The 23086-nt window shown below is 37.5% G+C and overlaps 1 protein-coding gene across 2 annotated transcripts in view; it reads right to left on the bottom strand.

Moving 5' to 3' along the window:
• Window positions 1–4102: 4102 nt before the first annotated feature.
• Spry3 (sprouty RTK signaling antagonist 3) overlaps window positions 4103–23086 on the bottom strand; it is a 119160-nt gene continuing 100176 nt past the window's right edge. For both annotated transcript variants that reach the window (XM_077793847.1, XM_026415070.2), the window contains exons 2-3: window positions 13629–13799; window positions 4103–7901 (exon numbers count right to left, since the gene is read on the bottom strand). In XM_077793847.1, the coding sequence (XP_077649973.1) occupies window positions 6928–7794 (867 nt within the window). In that variant the 5' untranslated portion in view covers window positions 7795–7901; window positions 13629–13799 and the 3' untranslated portion in view covers window positions 4103–6927. The remainder of the gene's footprint in view (window positions 7902–13628; window positions 13800–23086) is intronic.

Raw genomic sequence — 23086 nt, 5'->3', positions numbered from 1 at the left:
CCAGCTGGAATGCTGTAGGAGTTTGAAAAATAAGAGTGCTGACATAAATGAAGGACAAAAAGAGTTCAAGGGTACCACTGAGTTAAGGAATTAGTAAAATATGTTTTAGATGAAAGAAGCAAACTGAGCTTTTTTTCACATGTTCTATTTTCTTGACCTTTTTTTTTTCCTGCCTGGATTCAAAGATAGTATTACTTCCTACTACTTCCATCAACCATCAATATGGTTGATGCATTAAGATGGACCTGGGGCTTTTTCCTTGGAAGAAGCTTTCACCTCCATTGAAAGAGGACCATTTAAAAAATTCACAGTTAAATTATTTAAGCCAACTAAACTCTGGTATTAGAACAATGAATGTTCCTTTCCTTGGCTTCTTTTGTTTTAGTGTCATCAGAGTGGTAAGATTTTAAAGGAAAGAATTCAAAGATGAACCCAGTGGAAAAGGGCCAAGGAAATCATTCTATATATTTAAGCCTTAGGACATGGGTACAAAATGTCTCTTAAGGGTTCACATACACTTCACCTCAACTTCATCACAGCAGGAAAACATACAGGTGGCTTATGTTACAGCTCTATATTAATAAAGCTAGAGTATTTGCCCGTGTGACCATGTATGTTTTTTCTTCCTTAGTAACATGCAATAAAATGGATAGTCAGTTTTTAAAATATTTGGGGGCTTCCAGATCCTTATCTTTTACCACCAGAGACATGACCATTTTCTGGTATACACAAAAGCATTTCCTGATTAGTTGAAGAATGATAACTTTTGGATTCTCTTCTTTTCCAGGAGACTAGCCAAAAAATACATCTAAAAGCAGACATATATAATTTCAATTATAATGACAACAAGATCCCTAACAAAAAGCAGTGTCATTCCCAATATGCCCTCCCTTGTCTATCCTGGTCTTTGAGAGAAATAAAGCATCCTGGTCTGTGAAAGCAACTGGTAATATTATGATAATGTTTAGGGTCAAGATAGGAATACAGGCTTAGATTAGGATATAGGGATCAAGGATTTCAATCTTAAAACTTTATCAAACCTTAGGCCACAAATTCAAAAGTTATACTAATAACCACCTGTAATACTAATGACCACATGTGATACAGTCTAAATCTTCAGAGAAGGTTGAGAATTTTGATTACATTCATAAATAAAAAAAGTCTAGTGAATTACTGCAAAATTTTTTATCTGAGCAACTAGAAATCTGGAGACAAAAAAGGCTATAACATTTCAAATTTGAAGTGGAAATGATCTGAAGCTTAATTTGACTGCATTATGTTTGACATCTCTACTACATATTGGAGTAGAGAAGTGAAATTGGCAGTTGAGTGCATAAGTGGGGAGTTCAAGGGAGTAGTCAAAGATGGAGAAATAATTTGGAGAGTTATCACATGATTGGTACTCAAATATCAGATGTCCAGGGACCAATCCATGGGATAAGAAAAGGTGAGAGATATAAGTGGGTCCAGCAAAGGAACAGGGAAGGAGCAGTCGTCAGTGAAGTAAGAGGAAAATCAGCAGAATGTAGTACTCTGAAGTCAAAGTTATGAAAGTGCTTTTAGTAGGACAGAGTGAACAACACTGTCAAATATTCCCAATGTGTCAGATATGATGAGGACTTGGAAGCAACCATTGGGTTTACTAAAGTGGATGTCATTGGAAAAGTTTTGCTATATCATTTTAGCAATAAGCAACCTATTCATTATTTCCTCACAAAATTTTCAGAATTCTCTCACACTTATCTTTTCCTGCATAAAAAAAAACATGAATTAGGGCTGGGGATGTGGCTCAAGTGGTAGCACGCTCACCTGGCATGCGTGCAGCCTGGGTTGGATCCTCAGCACCACATACAAACAAAGATGTTGTGTCTACCCAAAACTAAAATAATAAATATTTAAAAATTCTCTCTCTCTCTCTCTCTCTCTCTCTCTCTCTCTCTCTCTCTCTCTCTCTTCTCTCTCTGAAAAAAACCATGAATTTTGTCAGTGGAATACATTCAGTATTTATATGACCTTAACCACAAATATGAAAACAAATTGATGGCATATTTCTATCAACTAAATTCTTTGACTTTATGTAAGAATGGTCTATAGGACACAAGGAAGTATTTTGTATAAGAATAAAAGGAAGTATAACTCTCAGAATGTATCTATGATGTCATAATTATTGGCTGAAATATTTTTAAAAGCCATTTGCTAAGGTTTGTATAAATGTCCCCAAAGGTCCATGCATTAAAGGCTTGGTTGCTAGGCTGTGGTACTATTGGACTCCTGGGAGATGGTGAAACCTTGTGTGCGTGTACTGCTGGGGATCAAACCTAGGGCCTTGTGAATGCTACACAAAAGCTTCATCATTGAGCTACATACCCAGCCCTGGAATCTTTAAGAGGTGGGGCCTATTGGGAAGAAGTTAGTCACTGGGGTAAGCCCATAAAAGGGATTTGGGGAGCATGGGCCTTTCCTCTCTTTGTTTTCTGGTCACCATGAAGAAAGTAACCTTCTCCTACTATGACACAGTGCCTTGCAATTGGCCCGAAAGCAATAAGCCAACTGACTATGGACTGAAACCTCTGAAACTGTAATCCAAAATATATTTCCTCATTTTGAGTTTATCATCTTGGATATTTTGTTATAGTGATGGAAAGATGACTAACTTCCTGGTCAATCAATTGATTTCTTTATTTTAATGCTTCAAAATACTTGTTTAACTGATTTTTCCTAAATTTATTGACCAGCTTCCCCACTGTTATGACAATTGAGCCTAAATGAACATATGTACACTCATGTGTATGTTATTTGAAGAGTTAATAAGATAAACTACCTTTCCTATGAAGAAGACTAATGAGACTTTGTGACTTCTTTAATTGAACTAGGGAATTCATTTTCATGTAGGAAAAACTCCTTCAAAGCAAGTCAGAGAACATTTCTATCACCACAAAATAACCCTATGGACTTTAAAGATGGTGGGTTGTCTCTAACTCACTTTAGAAGAATATGATTAAAGATGCAACAATCAGAGATGTAGTAGTTTCATATGCCCTCTCATAAGAGATTGGAGAAGTTGGCTTGCTATAAAACAGACTGTAGCCAATTCAGTGACATTCTACTTTGATGTTTGCTCTCCTTCCTTCCTTAACTCACTACTCTTTTCCTCACTCCTGCCTTGCACATAAGCTTTTGTGTCAAGCTCTATTTTCTAAGAAACCTAGCTAACACATCTGAAAATAAGGAACTCTGGAATAAAGCAGTAATTTCACTCTAAGAAGTTTGTAATGCCACCATCTTGGGAAGCAAAGCAACTAATATATGTCTGTAGCTGTTGCTTAATTCCTAACATAGGAACACATTTATTCCAACTCCTAGGCTGCAGGTAGAGTTAGGGAAAGGATTATTCACCATTTGAGGTTTGTTACTTCAGCATGGCTTCAGCTGTGTTCCAGATTTCTACACATGACTATGGAGCATAGACTTTGGAATTAGACAGCCTAGGCTCAAATCTTACCTCTACCACTTATGGTTGTTGCCTTAGGCAAGTCACTTAACCTCTCTGTGCTTCAGTTTGTCATCAGAAAAGTCGTGAATGGAATAGTGCCTATGTGTAGAGTTATTGTGAGGATTGAATGCAATAATTTAGGTAATATGCTAAAAGTAGTGCTTAACACACAGTAAGCACTAAGTGTTCAGTATATTATGGCTATTGTGATGGGCTGGAACCAAAGGAAAACACTTGGCTATTGCCATATGAAATGTATCCAGGGACCTATATGTGGAAAGCAGTAGGGTTTAGGGGGTAACAGATGACTTAGTTGCAAAAAAATGCCAAGCAGGAAACACCTTCTAAATATTCCTGTTTATACAGTGCATGACACAAAGTAGAAAAATAATGAAAACAGAGACACTCTGCAGGATTTAGAGTTCTTTTGTATATATTTTAAATATACATGTGCAATACATTAAAATATATAGAGATGTGTGAATATATATTTACATATATATGTGTGTATATATATATATGTATATATATGTGTGTGTGTATATATATATATATATATATATATATATATATATGAAATCACAGAAGGGATACATATGCACACTCACTCATACGTCCATGCGCATACCCCAACAGGACCGATCTATACGTAATTCAGATGCAGTCCATATCAGGCCAACTTGGACACAAGTGAAAGCCCTGACTCAGCAGCAGATTGAAGACTGCAACTGCATTTGAGTAACCCTTCAGTTTCTTCCACCAAGTGTAAGGCCATTTAGAAATACACTGAGAAGGGCTTTTCTGGGTATATGGCAGAGCCCAGGGCCCCTCTGGCAGTGCACAATTTGCCTGAGTAAGGACTGCAGGGTTGGGATATCAAGGAGCTATCAAGAAGGGACTTGTGTTATTTTGGGCCCTGAAACTGATAAGCAAACATCCATAGAATAACTTTAGCTCCAGAACAATGCACTAGTGTCAGAAACATCTTAGATATCTGAGCTCTAAGCAAATTTCAGGCAGAAGCAGAAAGAAGTGTGTTGCTACTCATCTCCGTCCAGCTTGACCCAGAGAACTGGGTACAGCTTTTAGGGGTAGATAAGTTTGAAGTACAATCAGGCAGACTTGTAAGACAAAAATGTTACTTAAAATCAAAAGAATCTATAAAGCAAACAAAGGGGTTATAGATATTGGTTTAGATTTATAAATGTTTCAAGAAGCCTAATCTTATATATGGCACCATTTGCAGCAGTATCATTAACATTATTAATAATCATCATAACATATTCATATATACAAAAATAGAGCAAAGCAATTCTAGAAGAGGAGGTGTAAGTGAAGGTGTAGGACAGTGTGCAATCCAAATGTCATTATGCTTCAGAACAATTCTGAACTAATAAGGACTAAGTGGCACATATTTCTGTAGTATATGTCCAACAAAGGGACATGGATGTCCCCTCCTTTCCCGTGTATGACTATACACTTCTCACCTCTCCACCCTGCAAAACACATCCATGCACACTTTAAAAGAGATGATATATAAAGTTAGAGTCTGGAAGTCTTAAATGAAGTTGGAGCACCTTGATTTCAAGCAAGTGCCCTCAATCTCTGAATACCTTGATGAATTTTGGATTCACTTACAGAGGGAAACTAATTCTTGTGTCTTTTAGCAGTAGTCTTTGGGAGCCTGCCATCATCACTGCATCCTTTTCCCATTGAAAGGGGTTCACAGCACAGGCTCTCTGTAGGTCACTTCTCTGCATTATACATCTTTCATCTCAGTTTTTCAGTTGCTGAAATCTAGGTTCTCAGCTGCCATTGCAGACAAAGCCAGGAGCGAGCACAGTGTGTACAGCAAAGAGTAGATGCAATGGCAAAGATACAGCTTGGTTAGGGCTTCTTTAAGCTTTTTCTTTTCCACACTTGAGCTTCTACAAGGTGACAGAGCCAAAAGTGATGTCCACAGGGGGGAAGCCTCAACACTTGATAGTTAATTAACTACTCACCATTCACTGCAGAAAGACCACCATACTAACTTGGCATGGTTCCTGAAAAGTAATTGGAAGGGAATGGCTTTCTGTCATTGTTAATGGAGTCCTAGGAAAAAGTCACATGACTCATTTGTGGTGCAGGGGAGAAAATATTGAACTAGAAGTCAAAAGACCAGTATTCCAGTCCTAATTTGGCTATCAATTCAGTGTGTGGCCTTGGGCAAGTCCCTTCCTATTTCCAGGCCTCAGTTTTCCCATCTGTAAAATAAGGGCATTGAACTACATTAACAGTTAAGATTCCTTCCAGCTCTAAAGTTTTATGACTTTTTATGTCCATTATTAAGGCCTGAGCCATGCAGTCTCAGGGCAGTTAGCTTCTAAGAGAGAACATACCTCTGTAATATCCTTTGCTTTGTTCATTTAGCTATAAAGCACGTCTGCCTTTGGCACTTGGGTCAGACATACAAAGTTATGAGCATCCTGATTTACTATCCTACTCAGCATGCTAATGGTATCTGTCAGCACTATAAGTTGATTACTGGGAAAGGGAGAAAAACTCCAATTAATTAAATCTGGAAATGTAAGATAACCTAATATGCTCACAAACAGGTGAGTATGGTTGTGAGTGCACACACATTGGGATACAGACTATTGCTAGTGATCAGTTCATTACAGTAATCCATGTCCCTTAATAAAAATTAGTAAATATATAGCATAGCAAAGTTTGGCGTCTAAGGAAACACCTATGGAAAAACAGCACTTTTGGACATGTTAGAAAGAGAAAGGAGGAATAGGCAGAGACAGAGAGATGTAGATTAAATATGGTGAAAATACAGGCAAAGAAAGGATTAGTTTGAAAGAGGGAAAAGGGGAGGAGAAAGGAGTAAAATAAAAGCAAAGAGGCTGAGAATGAAGGAGAAAGGAAAAAAGAGGAGACAGGGAGATAGAGAGGACTAGAGAAAAGAAGGGCAGTAAATAGGGAGATGGGGTCATATTCCCTGGAAGGTTGAACACTGTTCCACATGTACTTGTGAAAGCCATCTTAGAAGAAAGCTTCCAAAGGCACTGTGGAAAGCAGAGTGACAATCAGAGCCTGCATCGAGAGGCATTACATTGGGGAGCCCCTAAACCTCCACGTTGCTGGCTCTGTCAGTCCTCAGTGGTCCAAACCTCATGCCTGTGAATCACCTGAATTTGCCATGACAGCCACAAGGGCTGAGTTGGCAGGGTGTAAAAAGGTTGAAGAGCAGTGAGACTGATACTGTGAAAAGAACAAGGCATCCTGCACCAGGATGTACTTTGCCATTCCCCTGATGCTGCAGGAACAAAAGAGGTGAAGCCCTAACTTTGGCTAGTTTATTACTCCTTCTCCTCTCCAAAGATGAGGCCTATGCTTTACTGATGGGGGATAGAAGGAGAAAGCTCTGGATCCATCTTGCAAGAAGGTCATACAGACTTTTCCTGGGCCTTGGGGAAAGGTGCACTACCAGAAGAGATTTTTCTGCACACAGTGTTGGTGTGCCTCTTACAGCGGCAGCCTGGTCTCCGAAGACTATCATAGCCCTGCTGGCACAGATGGAGGCATCCACGGGTAGGCAGGTAGCAGCACAGGCAGGGTAGGAAGAGGGAGATGAGGCTCATGGCTGCCCAGCGGACGAAGCAAGAGCTAGGCCCACAGGAGCAGGGTTCATCAGCGCAGTTGTCTTCATCATCAGTGGAGCAGTGGTAGAAGAGGCCCTTGACACAGCAGAGGCAAGTGCCATAATCGAGGAGGCTCTCAGCAGAGCAAAGGCAACGCTGGTTGCACAGCCAGCAGGAGGGGAGAGGGCGAGCAGCTGTGCAGGGGACACACTTGCAGCGCCCACACTCCTCGCAGATGAAGAGGTGCTCACTATGATGCCCTACAGATTGCTCAGCTCCTCCCTTCAGAGCACCATCCGCCTTTGGATAGGCCCCTGCTCCAGGCTGGGTTCGGATGATGGACTGGCCTGAAGGTGAGGGCGTAATGCTGGCCAAGAGCCTTTGATCAGAGGCAGTGGTGCTGTGGGACATCGAGCTGGCAATGCTAGATTGGCTCAGATGTTGAGGCAAGGGCTGCAATTGATGGCACTGGCTGAGACTGCGGGGTAGAGCAGTAGGCATGGTAGCCAGGGACCAATCAGATTTGTGCGTTTGCACAATAAGGGAAGGACTGGAGAGGGCCTGTTTACAGGGGGCTGGAGGCCGTTCCACATAATCATTGCTAGCATGAGTAGAGCGCAGCTGTTCAATAGGCAGAATTTGTTGGAAATCATCTATCACTGTGGCATCCATTTTGCCTTGATTTTTTGAGCTCTGAGTGGTTTTGGGTCAGAGTGGCACTTATGGTGATAAAGAGGAGCCCTTGTAGTTACATGGACCTCAGGGTACATCAGAAAATCCTAGGAGAGAAGGAATAGAAACAGTAAATGAGAACACACAGGCATGTATTTCTGTAGGGAACCAACAAAGATCAGGCCTTATCACCAATACTATGTTCAGTCACTTAATGATAGGCATGCTACATATACCTTTATTGTGTAATCAACAACATCTACTTCTTTACAGACAAATCTAGTCATCCCATCCAGCCTATAAAGTGGTTTGGGAGCAAATATATCATTGATTGTTTTTGTATTTCATTATATGACTAGGTTCACAGGAGCAGCTAGCTCATTCAGGAGTTTGCTAACAGAAATATGAGCCCTGAGCATCAGAATTCTAATAATAATGGAACAAAACATTAAATGCAAAGTCTACTTCCTAAAGCAATTCTGAAGCAAAAGAAAAAGCATCCAAAATCTCCCATGGGAAGTTGCTTATATGTGTATGTATCCAATTAAAATTCTCCTTTTAGTGCATTTTATGACAAGTAGAAATAAACAGATGAGAAAGGACACTGCTTGATTTGATGAATATAGGCAAGCAAGAACTATGACAGAGACACAAGGGCAGGAATTATGCTATCAGTAGAGTAATAGGAAAAACACCTTCTCATTACCTTGCAGACTGCTTTAACTTACTGAGGAGGCAATTCTTTTTAAATGGCACAGCAGATCCATAATGAAACATTTTCATATAGATGGGAATAACAAGGGGTGGGAGAACTGTAGAAGCAAGCCTTGAATGATTTCAAATATCACCTGTAGTTGTAACTATCACAACCTTGAGTTGACTCCATTTTGTTGGCATTTCCCAAGCATATTCTGCTTGGACTGCTTTTTTCTATCTTATACCAAAAACTGGATTTCTGAAAGATCATCAATGTTCTTACCTAATGTTTAATACAAGTTGCATATCTAGAAAACATACGCTTATATCTTCATTGTATCACAAACAGTTATACAGTCATTCTCTTAAAGGATTTTTATCAAGCTTAGAACTAATAATGATAAGCATGAGGAGAGTATTGAACAAATAGGAGACAGGGACTGGGGATATAGCTAGAAAGTAAAGCACTTGCCTAGCATACATGATATCCTGAGTTCCATTCCCACCACTGCAAAGAAGAAGAAGGAGAAGGACAAGGTCAAGGACAAGGACAAGGACAAGGAGAAGGAGAAAAGAAAATAAAAGAAAAGAAAAGAAAAAGGAGAGAGAGAGAGGAAAAAAAAGAGAAAGACTGCTATATCATACCACCTAGTTGACTGAACAGCCTAAAAGAAATAAACAAGGACACCTAAACACCAATCCAAGAAGACAACATGGAAACATCAGGACCTAAGAAACACTAGCATGAATAAAGTATATATTTGAAATCCATCAGATTTCAGGCTTCCTCAAAATAGATCGATTACTCATACCACTATATGGGATGGAGAGTTTGGATGAGTAATAGATATGAACAAGAGAGAGAGGATTGTGCCTACTTAGGTTTCTGTAAGCAAGCAAACATGACAATGAAATGGGCCTAAAGCTCAGGAACAAGAAAAATAATGGTGTGGTTTATAAAGGAGTCAGTTGCTAATAATAATGACCAGACTTAGGTGACTTTCGAGGCTATATCCTCATGCAAACCTGATTAACTGGATTTTCATGTATTAATTTTTGAAAAGACAATTCAAATTGGTTAAAAATAGCTTTTTGGCCCATCACATCAAAGAACTAGTCTCACAAAAATTTTACTTAGAGCTAGTTGCTTTGGTGTTAAATAAACACAATACAAAAGAATGCAGATAAACACTATGGAAACTCTAAGACTCAAATGTCTATGTTGCCTTTGTCAAATCACTTGTTTTCTTTGGGCCCCTGCTTCATAATATATGTAACTAGCTGATCTCCTAGGATCTTACCCCATCATGGTCTGTATTTCTATAGTGAAGCAATTTGATAAAATAATTCCTTTCATTCATACCTTCTACATCTTCAAGTCCTTGAGGGTATGTTGGACAATGTGTCCTTCTATATTTGGGCAATTACAAAGCAAAAATATATGTCCCCCTGATTTACATACACTCAGAGACCCCTGCAACCTCCTACCCCTACCTTTGATATATCTTTATAGATTCATTGACTTAGCATTGGAAAGGAATAGAACATTTTCATTTGGACAACCAAATAAACAAGGACACACTTTTCAGTATGTATATATATATATATATATATATATATATATATATATATATATATATTTACATATACTTGTAGGGTATATGTGGACATAGGAACATAAGACTATAACTCTTTTGGAAAACTGTAAGAAATGGATTTATGTCCCATTCATCAGCTAAAGAATGTGTGGCATCCTTCAAGTCCTTTACACTAAAAGCTCAGTAACATACATGCTGAATGCAGTTTAGACTCATTGATTTATCAAAGGAAGCTAGATTGGACACATATTGGAAATTTCAAGAAGCAAAGATTCAAAGGAAAGTATATAAGGTCTCATAATTACAGGAGATATTGTGATATTCCAAAGATGGGATTTCAGGGATGTCACTAGGGACATGTCCAGAAGGTTGAAAGCTAAGCTTGGAAGAATCTAGGTCATAATACAAATGACTCAGAATCAATAATGAGAACCATGTTCAAAGGGGATTCTGTCTGAGGAACAGAAGGGTAGATAGTGTTCAGGTTAAAATGGTATCCTAGAGTATGGATATTAGACTTCTGCAAGACTACGGAGTTAAGAGGATTGGTTTGATTATTAAAGAAAGTTGTGGGCATCAGTCTGGGATGATGAGGTACTGTCTTGCTTTCAGGTAAGGGGACTGACAGATTAGATTTATTAGAATGGACTCTGAGATCCAGTGCAAAAGATCTGCAATACAGTGTGCAGTAGGGCCTGGTAAAAAGAGGATGTTGAGTAGGATTTTTTTTAAAAAGGATTGGATGTCAATAAATTCTTTGCAATTCTAGATCTGCTGAATCTGATCTGACTAACAGGAATGAACTGAATTAGATACATACTATAGCCAAAGGTAAGATGGAAAAATATTGAGAAATGAATGGCAAGAGACTGCTGCAGCACACAGACTAGATGAAACACTACGACTGCATGCATGTTTATGATTCAGAAATTCACTCATTAAAGAGCCATTCATTGTGAGCAGCAACAGTTAAGAAACTGACTGTGCTGTTAGTCAATTCCATATTATATTAAATCAGAGAGAGAATTACATATCCCATATTACTAAATAGGAGTCAAAGTGATTACAAGTTTTGGCTGCAGATTGATGGGATCTAGTGATTTTTGTCACGTACTACCTCTGCAGTAATGAATGATGCATTGTAAACCCACTCCCATCTCAGTCTCTCTGGCCAGGTGCTCAAAGCTTTCTCAACAGTTCTTCCTGTAGCCCTGAAATTTGCTATGTTCAACCTAAATAGTGATTTCTTTTCTTATGCCAATTTAAGGACTAGAAAGCTAAATCCATTCAAGAAATGCTAATCTTTGTTAATGGAAATAAAAAGTATTTTCTCCATGGAACCTAACGTCTGCCATGTTGAAACTAAAGTTGAAAACTTTCCTATTTAAAGCTCTTCTATATTAACACCTTAAGCCAGTTCTGATTTCTATGATAAATCCTTTCTGATACAATATGACTCAATGTTCATTTCAACGAAGAGGGAGGAAGAGAAAAAGGAGGGCCTGGCTCCTGTTTTCTCCCACTCTTGTGGGTTCAATGCTGCTTTTTACCTTACTGTATAACGGCTCTGGGGTGTGTTGCTTTTTTTTTTTTTTTCTGTACTCTGCTGTTTTATACACTCGTTCTCAGAATAACTGAAAGCAAACATAGGGAGAATTTCTGCTATGGCTTTATATGTTTTCCTAGTTATGCTGTTCCAAAGTCTGCTCTCTAAAAATCTCTCTCTGTGCAAAAGCATTTGCATCTCTATCAAAGCACATCCCCCTTACAAATACCAAGTTGTATATAGTTTACATTACTAACCTCTCTGCCACTGACTGGGCCTCCCTCCTACCACATACATCTTGCTGGAATTGCCAGGTTCTCACCATATTTAACTCTTAACTTGTCACTTTGCTACCCTAGTCCTATTCATTAATTTAATAGTTTCATTAAGACTTATAGCAGTTTATTTCAAACCAGGGAGTCTTGAAGTTTTAATACCTTGCATTATTAAAGCTGTTTTAGTGATGAATGATACAGGGAAAATTGTTATGTCAAATGAATTCACATTCTTCTAATCCTGAGGAAAATGATAAACTAGTTATTCATTTAAGAAGCTGGAATCTTCTCTTTAAGCCTCAAATCATTTTATAAGACACAAGAAACCTAAGTTCTAGTCCTAATGCTATCTTTATTTTACTATGTGACTGTAGGCAAGTGACCTCTGTTCCAGGCCTCAGTTTCGTCAAGATGAAGGGATATGAAAGAAATGTTTTCCTTTCTTGTTCCAGTGCTCTAAATTTTGTACTGGGTTTGTTGGATGCATATCTCAGTCTGAAAGGTCTTTCATGATGCTTTCTTTAGATTCTTTACTTCCCCACTATTCAACTCCTCAACTCTGAATAAACATCTCCAAATCCAAGTCACTCAGATCATTATCTAGGCTGTTTCATAGCAAAAGAGACCTAACATAAAGAAACAAAATATACTATTACAATAAAGTCTTAGTATATGCTTGTTTAGAGTCCAAGAGAACAAGTGGGATACTTCATTATGGATAAACTGCCAACCTTTGCCTTATTTGTATTTATGTATGTAACTGCCTTGTTAGGAATATGATTTAACACCTAGTATATCCAAATTAATGTAATAGCACATTATGTTACAGTGATGTTTTAATACACCCAGAAAAGCAACAACAGTTTGCACTTCAAAATAGATTTTCAGTTTAAGAGTTCAAGGTGTGTTTTCTGTTCATTCAACTTGCTTTGCTGCATTAGAGTTAGTGATAATTATAATTAGATGTGTGGAAGAGAGTGGATGCTGTAAACCATTGCCTTGGGTCCTATTAAATGTCTATTGGCTAACTAGACATGCTCACAGGTTCTCACTTTGAACAAAATTTTCATATGTCACACAGAGACACGTGCACACATACACAGGCATAGATCCAGAGATTTCTAAAGCATTTCTCTTGACTCAATGTAAGTGGGGGGTTATGCCGTGTCAGCTTGCGCCATTTCTACCCAGGGCAAGGTGATGTGATGAAATCTGAACGATGCACAGCTCAGACTTGTGAGCCAATAGCAGACTAGCCCCACGCTGACAGGATGCCTGCTGGGCAGCCAGACTGGCCTCAGCAAGGGCTCTTCCTACTACCTCAGCTTGGGTGGTTAGGCTGTGCTATGAGGGGCTTAGGTAAGCACCAAAATGCATTTAAAGGTGAACAGGCTGGATATTAAATTGACATTTGGCTAAAAATGGGATCATTTTGAAGTCTTGTTTTGATTTATAAATTTCCAATACAGATAATTTTCTATAAAAGCTGATTCATTTAAATTTCATTTAAAAGGTTTTCATTTTATTTTACCCACGCGCTTGCGCGCGCGCACACCACACACGCGCGCGCACGCGCGCGCGCGCACACACACCACAGACACACACACACACACACACACACACACACACACACAGTACAGGATGGCTGGAATGAATGGCAATCTGTGCATTGCATAGAAAGAATTATGAAGTCTTTAAGAGCTAATCTCTGTATCTTACCTTGAGAAAAGGGTTTATCCATGCTGAGAAAAGCAGAATAACTAATGCTCCATTTGGCTCAAAGGACCTCCTCTCCTGAGTCTTTAGGTTTCTCCACCTCTCTTCGGAAAGTCTGAATGAAAACTCCTTTACTGGCAGTAAAGCCAGAAACAGAGATAGTTCTGTCTTGGTCTTTCCGACACAGCAGAAAAAAACAGAGAAAGGAAAAAATTAAAATTAAAACGGAGTTAGGAGTGAGACTCAGACCTGTAGTGGCAGATACTTTGTAGAGATTTTACATGCAGATCTAAATCTCGATGCACGTATTCCCCAAAGAAAGCTCAGCAGGGTAAGTTGTTCACCTCCTCCTCCTCTTTCTCCTCCTCCTCTTCTTTCTCCTCCTCCTTCTCCTTTTTCTCCTCCTCCCCCTCCTCCTCCGCCTCTTTCTCCTCCCCCTTCTCCTCCTCCTCCTGTTTCTTTACCCCCTCCTCCTCCAGTATTTTCCTTCCCCTCCTCTTCCCCTCCCCCTTCCCTCCTCCCCTTCCTTCTTCTTTACCTCCTCCCCCCACTTCTCTTTTGCCCCCGCCTCCACCTCCGCCTCGTTCCCCTCCAATCTGTCAGATGAACTGAAGCAGCAGAAACTGCAGTTGTAGGCATAGGATATCTCAACAGAGCAATAGACACCGCTAGCATGTGATTATTTATATAGTTCATGGTGTGTTGGTATATAATCTGCAGGGGGAGGGGTGGGGGATGAAGTAGCACTGTGTTCAGCTCAGCTAGCAGACTGTTTTGTGAATGTAGATGATTTCTAGAGGTCTTGTGAATGGGTTGTAGAGGAGGATGGGAAGGGATTTATTGCTCCTTGTTATAATTTCTCCCCCCCCCCTCTCTGTGTCGTTTGCTTTCCCGGAGCTGTAGCTCTTAATGCTTGGCTAAGTGGCGTCATCCAGTTGAAATTGAATCGACCCATTAAAACTCCCCATAGGAATCTCTGTATCCGGTCCCTGGGTAATGACTGAAACAAAATTTAAAGGAGAGTGGGGGTGGGGTGGAGAGTAGCAATTTTAAGGAGGCCTTATTTAAATATCTCTGCCAATCACAGCCCTACCAAGCCACTCAGCCCTTGCTGAGTGATTGCAAGCTTCAATCAGATAAAGAAAAGGAGCTTCTCCTTTGTTTAAGGGTTTCTCCCACCTCTTTTCCTCATTCATTCCCACTTTTTCAGCCCTAATGATTATCCATCCATCATTCACTGGGAAACCATTACCCAGCCTTTAGTATGTAATACATTCGACAACAAATATTTATCGAGTGCCTTCCTTTGTGCTAGGTGTTGTGGGTCCCTGCCTTCATGGAGCCTCCTTGAGACTGCCAGGGTTCTGAAGATAAAGCAGCCTTAATTTACTCTTAGAGCTAAGGACAAAGCTTTCTGTAAATTACACTCAGTCCACTATTTAATTCAATTTGGAGGGGTCCTCCTTCTGGGCATCCAGACAGAAGTACTTGGATAAAAGCAATTCTCATATTTAAAATAAATGAGGTTTGATTTCAAATCCTGTTCGATGGGCACATGGCAGAAGCTTGGCCATCAACATTCTTAGGATGCTTTAGTTACCCCATCTATAAAATTGAGATGGTAAATGATGACAGTTCACAGTAAAACAAACTTGTGAGGGAAGAAACTGAGATTCTTAATCTTACTCTAACTCCTTGTGTGACCTTTGCAGTTTACTTGTCCTCTAGAGACTCAATTTCTACATTAACATGAGAGGATCTGATTAGGTAATTGCTTAGGTCTCTTCTAGCCTTGACATTCTATTATTTACACCCTCTCAGGGGTGTTAAAAAGGACAAAAAAGCATAAGGTTTTAAAAATATGTTTTTGCATGGATCTGCATGTGCTCTATGTTCAAGATATCCCAAACTGTTCTGTTATGTATGTGTGTGTTGTGTGATGTGTGTGTGTTTTCTAAGGAAATCCAGATCTATTTTCCCAATAAGAATTCCCAGTCAAGAAATTTTGCTATTTAAATTATTCTCTTATGTGGGCTCAAACATCTTTCTTATACTTGAGTTTATAGAGATTATGAAAACCATTAAAGCTGAATTGTTGGTTCATCTGCAGAAGAGAACAGATTACTGATGTATTTGTTCTCCCACTTATTCAATAAATATTTATGGCACATCAATTATGTGCCATAAATATTAGTTATGTACTACTAACTATATTAGTTAGTAGTTAGTAGTTATGTACTACTAACTATATTCAGGTCAAACAGATCAGGGTTCATATTTTTGCTCTTTAATTTATGAGCTCTCTGACTTTGAGCAATTCAATTCACCTCTCTGAGCCTATAGATTGAAAAAAGTTCTTGCATTTAGAAGTTTTATCATGGTGCCTACTATATAGCAAATACCTAGTGAATAGTAATGATGAATGTTAGGAAATCATTCTTGCTCTAATGTAGTCCATGATGACTTCAGTTTGAACTTCTTTCATTTTTAACAATTACAGCTTTAAATATGAACAGATTGGGTTGCCTAATTCTTTTCCCTCCTTTATTCTGTGAGCCTACATTAAGATAACAAATTATTCAATCTTATCACCTCTTAGGATGAAACACATGACAAAAAATAATTATATTGATGGTCATTCATTCATTCAACAATGCCTACTATGAGATAGTATCTAAGTGCTGGTAATTCAACACCTAAATTTCCTGCTCTCCAGGAGTTGACATTTAATTTGGTAGGAAGACCAAATTTATTCTATGTCAGATATTGTTCTAAGAATTCTATATATTTTAACTTATTTAATTCTGATAACAATCCTATGAGGTGTATTTATAAACTGCAGTGGTTTTATAAGTGAGAAACAAAAACCCAAAGAGATTAAGTAACTTGTCCAAGGTTACATACCTGGTGATTTGCAGATTTGGAATTTATCCTAGTTCAACTCACTCCAGAGCATGTATTCTTAACCATTACACCACAGTATCCAAACAATTGGAGAACCCCTTCAAGGATTTTTTCCTATAACACTCCAAACTATTTGTTATCTGCTATGGTTGGAATATTTGTCTCTCTAAAATTCCTATGTTGAAAACCAAGCACCAACATGATGGTATTAGGAACAGGGCCTTTGAGGTGATTATATCATGAGGGTGGAACCCTTATACAAGAGGCTTCAGAGACTGCCTTACCCCTTCCACCATGTAAGGACTCAGCAAGAAGGTACCATCTATGAATCAGAAAACAACCTCACCAGAAACTACCAATGCCTTCATCTTCATCCCAACCTCCAGAACTGTTATAATAATGATAATGATAAATTATAATAATTATAATAAATCTATACAGAATACATAATTATAACAAATAAACTCTGTTATTTATAGATTACTTAGTCTAAGATCTAAGGTTACCTAGTTAATTAAGCTTAAACAATGACAAAATCCCTGAACAGTTCATATTGTTGTACACTCCTTTGTCTTTGAATATCTGATCAGTCTTCCCGAAACACATCCCTAACTTATATCCTTTAGGCCTAGGTGTAGAATCACTCACTATAGGAAAAATCTGTACAAAAATCTCTTTCTCTAAAAGACCAGTTTAGGTAAATGTCTTCTTCTCTGTTCTCCAGTGGCCTCCTTGTACTTAACACTATCATAAACTTATCATTTTTTATTATAATCATCTATCTTCTATTGTAGACAGTGATTTCTGTGAGAGAAGATAAAATATTTATCATATTTGTCTTTGCCACTTTATCTCTAGGGTCTGGCACTTGGTTATTGAATGGAAAGCTAACTGATTCTTGGAAATATACATGGATATCTTTATTTGTACTTTTAGCTGTTGTGTTTCAAAAACACTATTTGTAGTTTCATGATTTTTGACAGGTTATCAGCATAGTACAATTATATACAGAAATTTGATACTGAGACATTATTAAATTCACTATATATTAACCTGACATCTTGTTTTACAAATTCATTAGATTTGCTTAACACTGCATTTCAAGACATTTATTTTCTTGTCTCCTTAGTTAATGGTGTACTTTCCAGAAAACATGTTTTTACAAATTCATTGAGTTGTTCAAGATCATACAGCTAATTATTGATAGTATGGGGCCTAGAAGCAAACACAGATCCCCTGTCTCCCAATCCAGTCGCTTCTTTGTTTCTATAGGATACCTTGCTGGCATTAATTCAGTTCCAATTGAATTTGCTGATATTGTCTCAGCATAGGTCAACCCATATACTTCTGTAAGCCAATAATTTCCAAAAAATAAATAAGTATTCTCTTTAAAAAATATTTTTGGTTGTAGATGGACACAATACCTTTATTTTATCTATTTTTATGTGCTGCCGAAGATCGAACCCAGTGCCCCACAGGTGCCAGGTGAGTGCTCTACCGCTAAGCCACAACCCCAGCCCCTAAATAAGTAATTTTAAAGGACACTAGAAGAATCACTCTGCTCTCCAAATATTTTCCTTACTACTCTGTGTAGAAATTTATGGTTTATGTTTTTGTAATGAATTAAACACATCTTTTTATACTTTATAGCAACTGGTTGTTCAGGTCACTTTTTAAAATATATTTTTAGTTATAGATGGACACAATATCTTTGTTTTATTTACTTATTTATTTTTATGTGGTGTTGAGGATTGAACCCAGTACCTCACACATGCCAGACGAGTGCTCTACCACTGAGCCACAACCCCAGCCCTGTTCAGATCAATTTTGATATGACAGTTAACTAAAAGACATTCTGAAACAAGGAAGAGTATATCTAACAGTATACTGAATGAAGAAAATAGGAAATGGGGAAGAGTGTTGTAGGAATTACAAATATAGAAATAAATTAGGTAGTCAAGGAAGGTTTCACAGAGAATTAGAAAATGGGCAGAAAATGATAAACATATAATTCAGATTAAGGGTACATGTGGAAAGTCAGATTAGTAGCAACATGCATAGACTCTAAGAAGAATGAAACATTCAAAATATCTTGTGTAAGAGGTAATTTGAATGACAGGCAAAGTAATTTAGATTTAGTGCTCTAGGAATTAGAAATAAATATTTAAATGAAATAATAAAGTATGAAAATAAATTACATTTAATAAAGACACATTGGGCATGATATATTGGAATGGGGAGATACTTGAGTTAGGTCAGCCAATTTAAAATACTCTGGAGTAATCGAAACAGGAAATGATAAGGGCTAAGTTTGGGAACTGAAAGAAGAGATGTAAAGATGAGCTATTTTCTGTTGAATATGGCAATGTCAATGATGCCATTATGATATCTAGAACTTGGAAAGCAAAGATCAGTTTGAATGAATTAAATATGTAATATTAGGGTTGGAAAGTGCTTTGGGGGCTATATTATCAAATCTCCATTATAAAATTTTATTCACAGTCCTAAGGTAGCTCTTTATCCTGATTTCTCTTTTACACTAAGCTATAGAATCTTATTCAGTCTTTTTATTGGTTCTTTTTAGTTATACATGACAGTAGAATCCATTTTGACATAATTATACGAGCATGGAATATATATTATTCTAATTTGGACCCCAGTATTTTCTCTGTAATATTTTTCATTGTCTCATCATCCACACCCCTGAAATCTTATCTAGTTACACTTCTTTTATGGTATTCATCACTTTCTAATTTACACTGTAGTTAACTTATGTATGTATCTTGTCTTTCCAAAGAGAATTACTCAAAGATCCATATATGTGCCCCCCCAGTACTTTTACTCTGACTTTCATATCATAAAGTGTTGTTGAAATAAACCAGGAAATGCCAAATTAGTAGCAAAGCCAGGAGTATAACGCAGATCTCCTGACACTTGGTCTAGTGTTCTATTTACTGCAGCATAAACCAGGGAATGTGATGAGATCATGAGTTCTTCTTAGGAAGCATCAAATTTGAGGTGATTATGGGACATTTTCAAATGGGAGTATTTGGTAACAAGTTAGAGACATGGGACTAGAATTGGAGTGATATTACAGAAGAGAGACTTGAGGGCATGTTAACATGGAAGAGATTACTGGCATTTTTTTTAAATGAATGAAACCTGTGAAGTAGAGGAAAGGGAGAAAGAAAAAGACTGGTACCATGTAGAAAGTTAAAAGACAAAAGGATAAAATAGAATTAGCAAAGAAACCAGATGTTGAAAAGGGATCAGAATAGTACACTGTGACAAAAGAGTACAGAAGAGTGCAATCAAGGATAAGGTAGTCAAAATGGCTTAATACTGAAGGGAAATTAGGACAAACAGTTAAAATAGCCAATGAATTTAGTGACAGGGGACTGCTAGAGATTCACTGAAAGTAGTTTTGGTGGTAGGATGGATAGAAAGTCAAACATTAATAAGTTGAGAGGAAATCAAAGAGCATGGCATAGTTGTAAGATTTTACTAACATAAGGAAACCAACTGAATTTTGAAATGAAAGGAAGGAATTAGTGGGAAAGAAGAGATGAAGGGGGAGGGTTAAGGTATTTGTTAGAGCCAAATTCCAGGAGAATCTACAAGGATTGACATTCTGGATCAAAGCATATTGTGTACTTTAGAATATAGGAGAGTCACAAGCTTTACCCCAGTTACAAATTTACCTGGAACTATCTCTACTGAAAAAAAGGGCTTAAGCACCTGAAGCCTGGATAAGACTCTGACAACTAAGGATTCTCCCTAAGTTTGACCCTAATGAACTCCAAGATTAAAGAAATGAGCTAATCTTAAAGAAGGCCTTAGGAGCCCAACCTAGGTTTACAACCAGTTTCATTAATTAATGGCTGTGTGATGGTTGGTTTGGCTACTTTGGCCTTTTGAGCTTCAGTTTTTTCACTTGTAAAATGAGGACACTGAATATTTTCTTTTTTGAGATGTAACTTAAGATAACATAAGTAATAAGAAATGTCAGCATTCAACAAATGTTTTTGGAGGGACTACTCTAGGCACTGTGTTGGGACAAATCAAAATGGCCCTGCACTGAAAAGTTTCATTGGCCTATGGAGAAAGCAGACACATTAAGCCAGTGGTTACAATATATCAGAACATAATGCTCACTTATTTGAAGAAAGCACAGAAAGTTTAAGAATAAAGATGAGAGAAAAAAGACATAAATCAAGTTCCATCTGGAGAAGTCAGTGAAGACTTCCTGGAGGAAGTATTTCCTGAGCTGAGTCATAGAGGATGTACTTACTCTTGTCAGAACACTTAGTACACTGCATTTAAGTGATCTGTTTACTTGTCTATGTTTCCCAATAGGCTGAGAGCTCCTGGAAGGAAGAATATACCTGAAAGAGAAATCGTCTATAATGTTGAATTGATGAATAAAAGAATGAGTAAAGATATCCAACTGGTAAACATACTTCTGTTTTTGTCCTCATTATACCATAATATAATTTATGTATTCTATATTATTTCCATTACTAAATTATGAATTCCTTGATTCATTCAACAATCAGCAAATATACGGAGGTCCTACTTTGTATCAGGTTCTGGGGATACAGGAAAAATTAAGATACAATAATAAATGAATTAATCATATGTTAATATAGGTGTGTTATTGATATGTAATTGACAAAGGAATCTCTGCTCTCAAGAGACTCATAATTTAATGGGTAAGATAGCAAATAGACAAATACAGTACGGATAACAAGTGTTTTGGAAAGGAACATAAAGAAATACAACTAATACAGTATTCATGGGGTTATAGAATGCATCCTAGAAAAGGCAATATTTAAATATAAATTTGAAGATGAGAAAGATTTACAGAAAAAGGACTAGCATGTACAAAGGCCATGAGAGAAGTATGACGGCATGAACTACAAGGAAAAAAAAAATCATAGAATTTCCAAAACTGAGTATAATGCCTTACAGAGTAGATACTTTATATATATTTATAAATAAAATAATGGATAAATACCATTTCAAGCAGAGATGACATCATGAACAAAGATACAAAGATGTGAAAAGACCATATTTTTATCCCATTCTGAGAGAGTCCCCTATACTCATAGCCTGAAAAGTTAAGAGTAGAAACTTTTTCTAGAAGGTACCACACTGCATGTTTTACTCATATTCCTATAATACAAGGAGCTTATTTAAAAAAAAATTTAGATCTTAGTCCAATATTGTGTCTAGAATAATCATTATCGGTAACTTCATCCATGAACCTAATGGAATTCTCTGTTTCAAACCATTTTCTCTTGTTTTGTCTGCATAAACCACATACTTCTGCACAAATTCTGAAAGACTTTCCTCATTCTCTTTCTTCTAAGACCTAGCTCATTTTTTTTTAGTTCTAGGTGGACACAGCATCTTTATTTTATTTTTATGTGGTGCTGAGAATTGAACCCAGTGCCTCACGCATGCTAGGCGAGCGTGCTACCACTTGAGCCACATCCCCATCCCCTAAAATTTTTTGAGGCTACTTCTATCCACATTAGATTGAAGTCAAGAAAATCTCTTTAGATGAAAAGCTGACCTGCAGTCATCCTGATTCAGCAGTGATGATGCCAGAAGTAAGCAATGCCAAGGAAATTCAAATTCTTAACCATGAAGCCTATAGGGATGGTGATAATTATTTTGTTTTCCACTGAAGCTGGCAAACAATATAGGAACAAAATCACCAACAATAGAGGGATTTGAGGGAGGGGAAATATGTTCCTGTGGAAAGAAAGCTGGATTAAGAGTAAGAAAATGTAAATTGTAGTCTCCTAATCTGCTGCATGGCTTTGGCAGGTCAAATTTTATTTCTAGGCCCTATTTTCCTCACCTGTGACATAGTAAGTTTCAATGTAATTCAATAAATGAAATATATAGCAAACAGAAAAATAATGTGAGACAATAGGTTTGATGTGAGAGATATAGAGATGAATATGCTGTGTTGTCGGCCATCAATACATACTGTTTGAATAAATAAATGAATTGTCTTATTCTTATTACTCACAGTATAGTAGAATAAGTGGAAATGTAAACATAAACTTCAGGAGAGTCTGTCAGTAAATGAGATGAGGGATGATGATGGTCTGAATTATGGTAGAGGCAGTATAGATGAAGAAAAGTAGATGATAGAAGGTAGAAAAAATAAGACAGTGACTTATGTGGGTGTTTAGTGTGCCATTTACAAAGATATGGAAGAAAAAAAATTAAGTAAGCTTTGGTGATGTTGGGTTGGAGGTACTCATGTAATATGTGAATGATAATATACAATATACTATATGAATTTTGAGTTTAGAAAAAGATCTGAATTAGTAATCAGAATGGTAACATAAAAATGTTCAGATCTAAGTTGTGTGAATAGATGACCATAGCCAGAGATAATGTGTAGAATATTAGAACGATAGAAGGGCAAAGATAAAAAAAAAAATTAGAGAGTACCAATACTGAAGGGGTTGGCAAGAGTAAAGTCATAAAATAAAATGAGAACAGTCTGAGGTTGAGGCTCAATGGTAGAGCACTTG

The sequence above is a fragment of the Urocitellus parryii genome, chromosome X (assembly GCF_045843805.1).
Source record: "Urocitellus parryii isolate mUroPar1 chromosome X, mUroPar1.hap1, whole genome shotgun sequence".
In the NCBI taxonomy this organism is placed as follows: domain Eukaryota; kingdom Metazoa; phylum Chordata; class Mammalia; order Rodentia; family Sciuridae; genus Urocitellus; species Urocitellus parryii.
Note: the sequence above shows the minus strand (reverse complement) of the source record. Positions and strands in the feature narration are given on the sequence as shown.